This window comes from Fulmarus glacialis, unplaced genomic scaffold (assembly GCF_000690835.1).
Source record: "Fulmarus glacialis isolate BGI_N327 unplaced genomic scaffold, ASM69083v1 scaffold32305, whole genome shotgun sequence".
NCBI lineage: Eukaryota > Metazoa > Chordata > Aves > Procellariiformes > Procellariidae > Fulmarus > Fulmarus glacialis.
The window spans coordinates 9917-23811 of NW_009215453.1; the positions used below are offsets into that span (position 1 = coordinate 9917).

General features: G+C 45.5%; 1 protein-coding gene across 1 annotated transcript; it reads right to left on the reverse strand.

Moving 5' to 3' along the window:
• Positions 1-718: 718 nt before the first annotated feature.
• GTPBP1 (GTP binding protein 1) lies at positions 719-13102 on the reverse strand. The gene is made up of 11 exons (XM_009578950.1): positions 12997-13102; positions 10333-10513; positions 8933-9281; positions 8362-8485; positions 6298-6412; positions 5707-5851; positions 5381-5563; positions 4446-4581; positions 3684-3862; positions 2971-3168; positions 719-1386 (listed from the first exon to the last, which is right to left on the reverse strand). Exons 1-11 carry the CDS (start codon positions 13100-13102, stop codon positions 1294-1296), a joined length of 1809 nt encoding a protein of 602 aa, XP_009577245.1. The 3' UTR covers positions 719-1293.
• Positions 13103-13895: the final 793 nt, after the last annotated feature.

Consider the following 13895-nt stretch of genomic DNA (forward strand, 5'->3'; position numbering starts at 1 on the left):
AAAAACATGATAACAATCCAGGGTTAAAAAACATGATAACAATAAAGTTAATTCATAGACCGTCCTTGCAGGGCCTTCCTGGAGAAGCCAGAATTTGTCATTAAAAAAAAAATCTTAAAAAAAAAAAAAGTAAGTCAGAAAAATTACCAGTACTTCCAAACCTGAAAGCACTTCTCTAAGTTTGGTACCAACTCATCACTGCCCTCTTCGGCCAAGAGGGGAGAAGACAAATCCTACCTCTGCCATGGCGAAGTTTGGCCAGTGAGTTCCAGAAAAGGTCTGGGAAATCTTGGAGTAAACACAATCAGGGGGAGGTCATGTTTGCCTGGTGTCTCTGTTCCAAAGGTATATTACCACCTGTGACCTCTGTCCGTCAAGGTGAGAAGGCTTTCTCTGGCTCAAGGGACGGACCGAGTGTTCCTGCACTGTATTCTTAATACTGTCAATTAAGCTGCCGCAGCCTTGAGAGGCAGGTTAGATTTGCTCCAATGTGCACTGAACAAACAGTAGGAAAAGCAGCATGATGGGAAGGGGAACAGGATGGGCAAATGACTGCCCATTTAATTCTGTCTCTAATTAAAATCGTAAGTGCTATCAACATATTTCACAAGGACATTTAGTATAGGATTCCTCAACTTAACATCAAGAACTGCTTTCCAACTTGTTTCCCATTTAGATCTCCAACTGATGAACTTTTTTACCATCTCCTTCAAACGTCAGTCACTACAACACTAAATTAAACCCACTTAGAAATAGTTTAAGACGGAGGGAATCCAGAAACATATTTGGCACGGGGCCACAGTGGTGAGGAAACAACGTCCTATGGAGCCATCCTAAGCAACCTGTTTTTACCTTTGCAAGTCTGAAATTTCAGGCGTTTGATAACCCCTGGATCTGAGACAGCAAATAGGAGGAGAGCAGCAAGTCCTGTGGACAGAATGGGGTGAGGGAGGAGGGGAGGCAGCTAACTGGCTCTTTGCAGTTCTATCCAGACTCTCATCTTCATGCACACAAAATATAATAAAAACTAATAAGAATAAAAACTAAGCCCATGATGTACAAAAATGTGTCGATAAGGGGAGGAGGAAGGTGTCAGTTACTCAGTTCTGTGTGTCTTACCACCTTCATTAGCTTATAAATTATGCTCCTCTCCATCACTTCCTTCAGGGAGGAGGGACGATTCTTCTGCAGCCAATCAGCTGGGATGGGTTTTGGTTTAAGCTGCTCTGGATCTTTTGGATAAGAAATGAAGGGAAGGGGACGAATTCCTCAGAAGGAGGAGGAGTAAGAAATTCAGCAGCCACTGGCAGGAGTCACACAGGCTCCCTGAGACTTCACTTTATGGCGCTGACCCCCACGTCGCCGGCCTCCTCCTCCGACTTTTGACTGAAAAACAAGAAGATACACTTCAGTGCGCAGTGACCTCTGAGTATCAACACTGCAGGACTTCAGATGGATTACACACACATCCAGACAGCGGGAGGGCAGTTGTGACTGATCAGCTTCCTACCACTGCAGGAAGGAGACAAGGCAGATGATAGACACACCATGAAGGAAGAAGGAGAGACAGATACACCATCTTCAGCCCTTCAAGCTGGGGAGGACCCGATTTCCCAATTTTCTGAATGCTTCAGTCCCATGAGAGTCAGCAGGTGCCATGGCACTCGGCATCTGGGAAATTGAGGCCTCAGGCTCCCTTGGCTTTGAGCACAATGGAAGGAGAGCCCCCTGCCCCTACCAGGGCTCTCTTGCTAACCCGACCGTGTTCCCAGCCTCAGGCCATCAAGCCCACTGTTCTCTTTTAAAGCAGCCAAATACCTTATTGCCCTCACGGATGTGGGGCTCTTCATCCAGCGCAGGCTGAGGGGAGGGCAGCAAGGAGAGAAAGGCAGAGGTAAGCAAGAACAAAAGCAATACAAACTCTCAGGGGGAGAGACAAAACAAAGAGCAAGCTGGGAGCACTACTTACAACCACAGTGACACTACAACAAGACAAGGAGATGGGGGATCAGTAAGAAGCCACAGGCATAGGCAAAGGGAGAGAACTCCTGCCAGAGGGCCCTCTTTCAGCAGCCAGCCTGGCTCAAGAGAATAGCTAAGATAGCTAAAATTAAGAGGGGGAACACTGACCAGGTCTCCTGACAGAGTCAGTTCCTGAACCTTTCGCTTACTAGGTAAGTACACTAAAATGAGAAGGCCCATGTAATAAAACTAATAAATAGCTCCCAAAGCCTGCAGTTAGAGTTAAGTTTCCATTCCTTTCAGCCCAGAAAGGCTAGGTATCCTTTTCGGACAAGCTGAGCTGAGAAGTCCTAACCAACAAAACCTGGATAAAATTCTCTCAAAAGAGTTAAGCCTTTCCTCCTCCTTGGACGTCTCCATCCTCCCTCCTTGACAGGGCAGATGACCTGTGTCTCATACTACTACTTAGGTTGTAATTTTCTCTAGTGTAGGCATGTTCTATCTCTCATTCAGACAGCAGAGACCCATTCTGTGATTGGTTGTTAGATGCTTCACCAGTTTAGCTACTGGGTATATGGAGACGCTTCTTCACCGTGAGCACAGTCAAGTAGCGAAACAGGTTGCCAAGGGAGGTTGTGCGTCTTCCTCCCTGGAGGTTTTCAAGACATGACTGGATAAAACCCTGAGCAATCTCGTCTGACCTCACAGCTAATCCTACTTAGAGCAGGAGGTTAGACTAGACACTTCCTGAAGTCCAACCCGAATTGTCCCAGGACCCTAAGCTGCTAGCTGCTGAAAGGTCAGCCATGAGGAGTCATCCAGTCATCAGAGAATTCTGATTTCTGCTGTGAAACTACTTATATTTCTATTTGTTTCTGTTGCACATTGAGTCCCAAGGTAAGTTCAAGGGTATGAGGGGATAATGCTCATGCTTTAGAGTGCCCTTCCTCCAACAGATGAAACCAGGACGCAAACAGCTAGGACAGACATGATATTTTCCTCACTTACCAATGGTTGCAGGGCAGTAGGTGTCAGTGGCGCTGCGGCTGTTGAGGGGGCCTCGTCCCCAGCTGGTGGGCCTCCAGCTGCCATCCCAGCTGGGGGAACACCATCCTCTCGTTTCGTAACGGCTCCCTTCTTTGTTGACTGCATCTTGATCTGCTGTGGCTTGGAGTTCATTGGCGAGTTATTGGTGGTCTGGAGTAACTGCAAATTACAACGGGAGAGGCCAAAATCAGCATTAAAATAGCTAGGCCAATATGGCAAGGTTCAATGCTGCTTTTTAACAAAAAGCTTTGAGAGAATTGATACCAATAGCCATCGGGAGAAGAATGCAGCAGCAGCTGCTCAAAGAAATCTAGGCCCCTGAGCTGCCCTCAAGAACCTTTACAGGGTGGAAAGGGCCACTTGGCTGAGGTGACACTCAGCCCTCCACAACATGACTCAAAGGGACTAGCTACAAGCTGTCAGAAAGAGACCGAGCCATAAGAACCAGAGGCACCTGGCTCACCCCCCACCTTTGCATTCCCTCATTCACACCAGCTAAGACCCACCACACGACAAAGCACATTGGTCATCTGCAACCCATGTCGGGGCTGACGTTTGTGATCGAAGGATGGCCTCTTCCCTCAATTTTTCAGAGCTATCCGGATTCTCCTGCTGGCTTCTCAGCGCCAAAAGAAGATAATGGGCAAAAAAAAGTTGGACTCTTCAGCCTTTACCTTTGTGATGGTACCCACAGCTTTGGTGCGGCCTTCACGGAAGACCAGACGCTGGTCTATATGCAAATATTCCGGGGTTTTGATAAAGCGAAAGTGCACGGTGGCTTTGTCCCCCGTCCGCAGGCAGTCCTTGTCCATGCTGAGAATCGTGGCCGTCTGACGGATGCTGCCACAATGCACTGTGAATGTAATGCACAAAGGCTTTCAACAGCCAGTGCCATTAGCGGAATAAGCTTCAGACAGACATCTAAGGCAGCTCTTGCTACCTGACAGCTAACAGCGCTGAGTTTGGAATGCAAAAGCCTACTGTGTACCATAGACTATACAGGTCACACGGCTGCCTTTGTTCAGTCCTCAAAGAGAAAACACATATAAGCTAGAACAGTTGCCTTCAAATGGAGACTTTCCTGAAGCATCCTCAACAGAATCCTACATGCCAAGCAGCCAGGCTAGAGTGCAGGACCTAAAATGAGTCTCTCAGTCGGCATTTGAAGCTGAAGAATCTCTGCACTATAGAGATCTGGCTCAGGCAGGCTCCAAGTACACTTGGAGTCACACAGCTCCTTTTTACCTACAGCCTTCACCACCCTCCTCTGTCAGCTCCCTCCTCTCTCCCTAATGCATTGCTGGGAAAGGTCAAACCAGGAACTATGGCTTATATTCAGGCTGACAGAGCCATCAGGAGAAAAATGATCTCAGGCCAGAGCTGATATAAGCTCTTACCACTGGGAAACAAAGATGAGACAACACTGAGACACATACCCATGGCCTGATATCGTGGGCTGATGGTGGTGGGGTGATGGAGCACCAGAATCTCTGCTTCAAACTCCCACGATGCTTGTGGATTCAGGCGGGGTGACACCATTACCATGCCTTTCCGGATGGAAGAACGCTTGATCTGAAAAGCAGAGACACAAAAAACCTTAGTGTGATTCTCCAGGGAAGAAATTTGCTTCTCTGGCTGACTGCATACAGAAGGATCCTAAGAGATTTCACAGATACTAACTCATGCTCAAAAAGGCAAAGCCAGAGCTGTTTAGCTGTATGTAATGATGTTATGCAAAGGTTGCAAAAATCAAATTCAGCTGAAGCTTCTAAGGAAGCTTTAGTTAGAGTGCTGGGAATGCTGGACACTGACAAAGAAGTTTTAACTCACTGATCCTTTAAAAGCAAAACATACATCCTGGTTGCACGTTATCCAAGCAGATGATCTCTCCAAAAGCGTGATGTTAACACTGAACACATGAAGTTTGGTATAGCTTAAACTATATCCCCTTAAATCAGCACAGTTTCTATTGGCAGAAACCTTTCACCAGAGGAATCGTGTCAAATTTTGCTAATTTTTAAACCCCAAATCATACAGCTGGTCCTACAAGTTGAAAGGAATAGTGTAAATACCCTGCCTAGGCCACTAATGCAGTTGCAGCACAAGAGGAGACTTCTCTTGCAATGCCTCTGCTTTGTTACACATCTCCAACGCTGTTCCTCATTACCTTGGGTCCCATTGCTATTACCTGGCAGCTGTCAGGTGGAGCAAGCGGGACATAGGACCCACAGAGGTTCTATGGGATTTTAATGTGCTGTGAAATGAGGCAGCTGAGGTTTGCAGAAGCAGTCTGATTGCAGCTGAACTCCAAAAGCACTTTAAAATTATGAGGGTCATTCCTGTTCTGGGAGTCTAGAGCAGATAACCTCACCTTTTTCAAAGCAAAGGAGGCAGTCTGGCCTCCCCGCACTTCTTTGACAGGCATCCTCTTGCGGTGGATGGATTTGACAGCAATAGGTAGGAAGTTGCCAAGGGGATCCGGCCCCAGCAGCAGGGTGTCATTTAGCTTGATTAGGCCTCTCAGTGTCGTCCCAGACACAACTGTTCCTACACCCTACGCGAAAAAAAGAAAAAACAGTAATTGGGGTTACTCAACCATGCTAGCAGAAGAGCTCTAGAACTCCCCTCTCTAGAGAAGATGCCTTCTTCAACCTAAAAGAGGGAGCAGAAAATTCTTCCAAATACCAGGCCCCTTACCGGGACAGAGTAAGTATCATCTATCTGGAACTCTGCTGGCTCTTCTTCCCTGTAACTGGTCCGTGGAGACAAGAGATTAAGAAACATCTTCAGCAAATCTAGGTTCTCCCCGGTGACATTTGAAATCTGGAAAATCGGGCACATCCTGTAAAGCAAAATTGATGAAAATGGAGTTAGTTCACCTCCCTGCCTGGAATTCTACGTGTAGGGATTGGGACTGAATTCAATACACAGTGCTAGGAAGGGAGAGCCTGGCAAGCAGTCAGATGCACAACACCCCATCTTTGAAAACCTGCAACGTTGCCTCTGCCTTCTAATGACATTCAGGAATAAGTGTAAGGTTCCAGGATTGAAGGAAGCCGAATACCCTGCCATCTTCTGCAGACTGCCCAGAAGCAGCCTCTCATTTCTGTCTCAGAGAGGGGAACACAAGCAGGTCAATCTCAGAATCAACACATGCTTATGGAATCAACACACCACACGGCAGATGCAACCTTCACACATCTAGACAATGGAACTCTCTTTCTGAATCTTCTCACCCAGTCTCCAAATAGGATCGAAAGAGAAATGACTCTCCTCTACTCCCGTTACCTCTCTGAGCTGAAGTTGGAGGCTGTTACAATGACATCATCCTTGCTCTGAACCAGCACGGGAATCTTCCTGCACCCTGGGGACTTCAGCAGTCGCTGTAACAGCTTCAGGGTTTCTTAAAGGGTGAAATGAATATTGTTAGGGCAGCATCTCCCCTCCTTACAAATCGCTTTTGTGGGGTTTCTCCCCGAAGGGAGACTGGTGCTCTTGCCACAAATAGACAGGAGAAGATGGCTAAAGGTGCATGAGTGAGACTGAGTTTGCTGCAGCCCAGGTGGGACTTAGGAGCCATTCCATCTTCCATTTCATGCCGGCTAGCCTGTTGCCAAGCGACACCATACATGAACAGACAAACATGTCTGCATCTGCAAGTGCAATGCTGTGAAGTAGACATTTTATAGCTGTCTATTAAGTAGCTTTAAGTAGTTACAAGGTATTTCCTCTTCTTATAAAGGATTTTTCATATTGAATTCAATGAAAACCAGCAGCACTCAGGAATTGAAATATTTGAGAATGTGTGAATTAGAAATCAATTTTGACCAAACAAACCTCAACACACTTTCCCTGGCATCAACCTGCCCTAGAAGGTTAGAGAAGCATGAAAGAGGTAAAGATCACCATCACAGACTAGGACAGTGTAGGTGGACCAGATCCAGAAATAAATATTTTGGGACAAATCTCATGGCTCCCGACTTTGATCTTTTGCCTCTTTTAAATTTATTTTCTCAGGCTCATATCTATCAGCCAGCAGGGGCATTACCTGATGCACTAACATCAGCCTCCTGCAAAGTGCCTTACAATAAATGACAAAGAAAAAAGGCTAGCAAGGGCTTAAAAGAGCAAATAATTTACATTCTACAATTGTCATCCAATTAGATGTTTTTTGTCAACAAATGATTGCCTATGGGAAAGTAATGTTTTGGATACAGAAACACAAACATCTAATCATGCCATCTGCTCTTCACAGATACACTTGAGCCAAATCTGTGTCTATTTAATTTAAACAGAACATGACACAGGAGTGGCTTCTCCCAAGAGCAGCTCTTCTCTCCTCACCCCGAGCCAAATGTTCCCCTTCCTTCCCAGTCATTATCTTATGGTTGGGCCTTACATTTACTTGCCAAACATCTATTATAGAGACATTAAGATTATCTTCTGACCACACGTGTCTGTTTACCTGAAACATATTTAGGATTTTTACAATAATGAACTAACCACAGATAGTACCAGGAACATTCACTTTCCTGATTCTTAGGACTGATTATCAAAAAAACCGTTGCTCCAATTAACCACATCATGTTCCTGAAGGTGTGAGAACCACATCAAGAGAACTTTCAAGGTTGGTCACAGCCTTAAAAAATGTCAAGCATAGGTTAAAGGGACACTGCTGGGGTTAGAGGGGCTGCTTTAACTGCTGCTGAACAAAAAAGTCGCTAGCCCCTGCTGCTCACTGCCATTCCCGCTTGTGTCTAGTCCAGTCCTGCTACCATAGCCCACATATGCAGCTGCTTTGAACCATGATTTATTAAGTGTTGGTTGGTTGTTCAGACAGGGGAAGGAGCTGCTGTAGTTATGCCAGCATATCTGAGAAGTGCCCAGGTGAGCAGGATGTAACAAGCAGCTGCCCCTTCACCTAACGGCTGCTGGAGAACAGGTTTGATCACAGCTTAAGATCACACTCAAACTGTGGGCAAGGAGGAAAGCAGCTTTCAAGAGACCTTCTAGACTTTCCTTGCAGGTTTAAATACCCAGCGAGAAAACAAAGCCACAACCCCAACTGTATGCTTCTCCCATTAGAGCTCAGTTAAGGAAAATCCTGTAGCAAATACCTTCGGGTGGCCCAGCTGAGTCCCCCAACTCGGGTAATTTTGAAATGGTGACTATGAGTGAACTGCCTGCAAAATGGGCAAGGGAAAAGGACAGATTTCTGGAAGGTGTTTAAGATGCAGTCAAAACCAGATAAAGCAGATAAATTTCCTCCAGCAGTAATTCCTCAACCCAGGCAGAGGACAACAGCACATACAGAGGTAAGAAACAGCCCTGGAGAGAGCTTGTAGGACTCACCTTGCAGGATGTTGGCAGGGCACATGTCGATCTTGGTCACCACAACGAAGACGGGAACGTTAAGTGCAAGCGCCAGGCCCAGGTGCTCCTTGGTCATTCCAACAATGCCAGCGTTACTGCCAACCTACACCAGGGATACAAGATACGGTGATGTAAATGTTCCTCCTGCAGTGAGCTGGGTTACAGAGAAGGTCTTGTGTCAGACATGCAGTAGGCTGTGATTAGGTTGTAGGCACATCATTGGGACTGTATGAGCAGACCCATTTCATTTCAAATTCTATTGGACGCTGGCTAAGAACTCATTGCTCCTCAATTTTAGGAAGGTGTTCTGGAGTTTAGAGATCTTTCAATTTTCAAGAACCATTTCAAGGTCTGTCTGAAACTGACAGTCCTGGGGCACTTGCCTCAGAGCCCTGGCTAGATATCCACAGTGGTGCTGCTCTCCACCTCTGGGGGATGCTGCCTCCCTCCACAACCCCACAGGAACTTTGCAATAGGAAAGAAGTTGAGGCTGTTAAAGTTGTGAACAGCCCTGCTCCTGCTGGTACCACACATCTTTCTTGCTACCTACCATAAGCATGCAGAAGTCAGGTAAATGGCCGGTCATGCCAAAGACGGTGGTTTTCAGGTACTTTTCATGACCAGCCAGGTCAATGAAAGTAATGACCTTGGTGGATTTCTCACAGATCTTTGTCCATTCCAAGCTGCCACCGTGGCTGTCGGGCTTGTTCACCACGTTGCCCTCACTGTCGAAGCCCAGAATGTCATTGCCCACGCTGCTGGTGCGGCCTGACTCAATCTCATGCTTATGGCGGAAGAGCTTTTGTCGAGCAAAGCCTCGGCCATTGTCTAATTCGCCATGTGTCAAGACACCTAGTAACGTGCTCTTTCCTGCATCCACATTGCCAACCACTGCAACCCTGGAGGGGAAAGGAAGAAGGAACCTGGTAAAATCTGATACCTGAAGAAACAAACAAGCAATCAAAAAAACCCCAAACAGCACTGCTCCTGCAAATAACTAGCTTTTTCTCCCTAACCTTCAGAGATTCAAAAATGTTAGACCTTCACCAGCAGAGCAGAGATTCTTTCACAGTTATTAGTTAACAGCGGAGATCCCAGACTATGAGGACGGGGATGTGGAAGATTGTGGGAACATGTCACTGGTGTCCAGAACGCAGTCAGCGGAGCCTGACATCGCTTGATGCCATACAGAATATCTCTCTTCCAACCCCCAGGCTCTGCAATCCAACATATACACTGTGGCAATTCAAAAGAAAGACTAAATCCCAACTTGGTCTAGAATACTTCTGCCTTTCTCATATTCCTCATGTTGCAATAGCACCAGCTGCTAGGGAGAGCACAGAAATTTAAATTGCTGTTCCCAGAAAAGCTCAAACAACAATGAAACGTTTTAGGGGAAAACCCTCTCCTACAGCAATCTCCTTCCTTGTTTCTGATAAAGGTGGCTATTATGGCTGTTGGTAAATGTTGGAAACCCATTCCATCCAGCTCAGGGCAGACTCGCAAGACATGTTACACAAGCTATTATATGTCCATTAAAAGGTGACTTGGATCATCACAGTCTTGGAATAGAACTGAACCCTTAGTCAAAAGTGTTGTATTCCAGCAGCATGCGTATATGCACACGCATACAGACACACGTGCACATGTGACTCCCTACTGGGATTCCAGCCCACAAAAGATCCCCAACCTGCAAACCTGTCACCCAGACAGCAACAGCCCTCAGCTAAACACAGGCAAACCTCCACAAACAGTTCATTCACAAAAGAGACAGCAACAACAACAAAAAGGCGATTTTATTAGCAAGGAGTGGTCAAGCTCAATTCCCTTTGTTGCGTAGCTACAACACCCAGACTCGAATCAGCGTTGCTGGCTCAGCATCACGGACTGCTCACATGGTAAAAATGCAGCTGGGCTGCTGACTAACCCTGTCTCCACCCGGCTCCTCACCTGACCTCCAGGAAGTCGTTGTCACCTACACGTTTTCGAACGAGGTAGTCGCGCACCTTGCCCCCTGCCTCCTGGTGTTCCCGCAGGAGGATCACATCTGCCTCAATTTGCTCTGCCATGCTCTTCAATGTGGCATAGGATGCTTCCATGTCTGCCTCGCTCAGACCATATTCAGTCCCATCTAGTATGATGTTCAGGAGACAAAGGACAGTCAGTGAGCACCACCTTGCAACAGCAATGTCATTCTGCCTGGGACTTTTACACCGATTGGGATTTATATGTGGACTGGAGATGTCAGACATGTACACAGAATAAGCACCCTTCGCCCAAAATAAAAAAGAACGGTCTTCACTCCAAGTCTTAAAAGATACTAGAAAAGTACCATCTTTCATCTAGAGGAGTTTTCTTCACAATTTCTACAGGCAAATACTTAGGGATTGGCAAGAAAGACACATTTCTGTGCAATTCCCTTACTTCACATGCTGAAGGTACTTTGCGTGCAATTTCCTGCAGTCAGATAAAACATCTCCTCTCGCATTGCAATAAAGGGAAAAGCATTAACAAAAGGAAAGGTCTGATTGAAATATCACCACAATTAACCAGTGAATGTGGGACCAATTTAAACAATCAGCTTATTTTATAAAACCACATCCCAAGTGCACATTTTCTGCAAGTCTGGCCTGCACAGCAATTTCTTCAGCCCCCACGTACTCCAGTTAAAACAATGTTTTTGGCATGTCTCACTGCCTTCGTCCTGGCACTTGAAAGAAATGCTGACAACACATGAGACCAGAAAAAACCAAGGAGGCACTGCTGCCTCTGAACAGCCCACCCAAGCAAAGAGCTGACAGAGCAAGCCAGTGGCAACTATCTAGACAGTTTAAATGCCACCACAGCTTTCAGCTTCTCTCCTAACCCAGGTGCTGAGAAGCTGCACAGATTTCAGGCCAGAATCTCCTCTGTTGGTGAAAAAAAAGCAACAAACAAAGGTGGAGAGCCACATAGCACCTGGATGACCAAAGCTATTGCTGTGTGTGCATTCATACACATGGCTGACTCATCAGCTGGTAAGCAGTAACTGCAGTTTGCACGAACTAATCAGCATTTTAACTACTGCACAGCTCTACAACAAGTCGAGCTGCTGGGTGATTTCCAACCTAGCTCATAAGCTGGCTGAGAAGCTGTTGAGATGCTGGGGAAAACAAAAAGCACCACAGCTGGGGTCTTGCGACATAGAAGGGGAATGAGAAGTAGGGGACAGGAGAGGGTAAGAGCCAAGGGAGAAAGGGAAGGGTCACTACTGATGCAGTGAGCCACCAGGCAGTCTTCACTCGCTCTCAGTCATCTGAGTTGGGTATTCATGATGATCAAAATCATAGACACTCAAAGTGAATGAGAAGGAGGGATGGTGGCAGGGATCAAGATTTATTTTCAGTTGGCTATTGTTTCCAATTTACAGAAAAGATCCCCATCTTCCCCGACTATGCAGTAATCCGAAATGAAGTCAGAAGTTCTAGCTCATATTTTAAGAAACAAATGCCTACTTCCAAGTACATCATTGCAACAACCACCAGTTAACACCCTCACAAGGTATCCTAGAAGAGAAAGCAGTTACTAGCCCGACTAGCTAGATCTTCCCTGCAGATGTGGTTATCCCAAACATCAAGGATTCAGACTACACATGGGAAGCTCACTTGGACACAAGAGCATTATCCCTGTGATAATGGCTGCATGACAACTGGTCATCTAATCCTGGCTTCTCTTCTACATTGGCTGCTTCACAAGAAACCAAGAAAACCCAAAAAGCACACAGTTTTGAGGTAACACAACTCTCTCTCTCCATTATCTCAGCCAACCCTGGCACTGACGACACCGGTTTCGTATGCTTCCTCAAACGTAGTAACTAGTAGGATGTCTGATCACAACAATTTGATATCCAGCAGGTATCTAATATATTTGAAATATGCCTTTAGCCTTATGATACCCATAGGTATCATGATACCCATTTTTTGTATTCAGAAAAGAAATTTCAATTTCAAAGCAAGGCCATGTTCAGTATTATTTTACCAGCATCGGATGCAAATATTCAAATTGTGAAAAAGAACAAAAAGGTAACCCATGCTAACTGCTAAAATCTGCAAAAGCAAATGACTGCAGTCACACCCGAGTTAACGTGACAATAAAGGCCTCATGCTGAGAAAAGGAAAACCTTTCTCTCCGTAGTACAGACACACACTAATAAAGTAAGTCAGCAGCATGTATTTTGGCTGTGGGGTAAAAATACTGTTACTTACAATGGAGAAGTGAACAAAACCAGACAGAATAAGACCTCCACCAGACATTGAGGACATCTGTACTAAAACTGTTATTATAATTTCAGATCCTTTGTCTTTTCCTGGTGTGCCCAGACAACTTATGCCTTATTTCCAAAAAGAACTTGTATGATTTTGCACAAAAAAATATGTTTCGCTCCACTACATAAGACAGTTGCTGGCAGGAATAAAATAAAAGAATCTGTCCCACATGTTCTACTATACTTTATGGAGGTTTCCAAGTTATTCTGGAGAAGTAAGTACTACCTTCAGCAGCAGCCCAGTGAGATGAACTAGGTTTTTCTTATAATTTTTATGTTTTCTGTTGTTTTCCTGAGGAAGCTATACTCACCCGATCCTTGACCAATGACATAGATGGTCTCCCCGCATCCCTCATCAATTCTCTCTGACATCTGCCGGAGCAAACTGTCATACTGCTCTGAAGTTGGACTCACCATCACTAGCTGGAAAAAAGATTAAATATCCATTTGCAGATGTCAAGCAATTAATTTCAAAACCAGCTTCAGTTATAGGGACAATCAATCCATGTGCTTTATTGAAAGAGAAGGGCTCTTTTTCACGGACCGCTTTCTGATGGTTTGTTTTGTTGGTTGTTTTTTTTTTTTCAAACCCAGCTTCACTAACAGCTATTTCCTTCTGACACTGCACAAGGTTATTTGTCTGAGCTCAGAGTTCATTTATGTTGGAAGATATACTTCAAAGCAAATAAGAATACCAAGCATCTCATTTTGAGGTAACCAATGTTTAAAAGCCACATTTAAGTGAACACCCCACTTCTGTGTAATACGTGTTTCTGTGCAAGGAAAACAGAAAGGGGAGGAGCTATTTTCTCCAAAGAAATTCCTTAGCTGGGTACTCCCCAGTCTCTGCTGCACAGAGTGCTGCTGCTCCCCCAAAGCACGACGGGACAGCCAGAGGAAGCCACCCAGACCTCACTGCAGAGCACACCTAGGCATCAAAACCTAGAGCATCTCATAAGTCTTTCACATACTTGATCTCCCATTTTGTTTTCTGAGGGGGCAGAGGGGAAGCAGCGAACACGAATAAGCATTATTTTCAAACTCCTAACAAAACTTTAGGTACTTTACACTACAGGGCTGAGAGGCAGACACACAAAGCAGTTTTTACAAGCATATTTGGACGTTTCACCAGTGGAGAGCTGCAGTTTTGCAAGGCAGCAGCTGTGTTACCAGCAAGCTTTGACTGCAGTTATTGCAACAACCACAACTT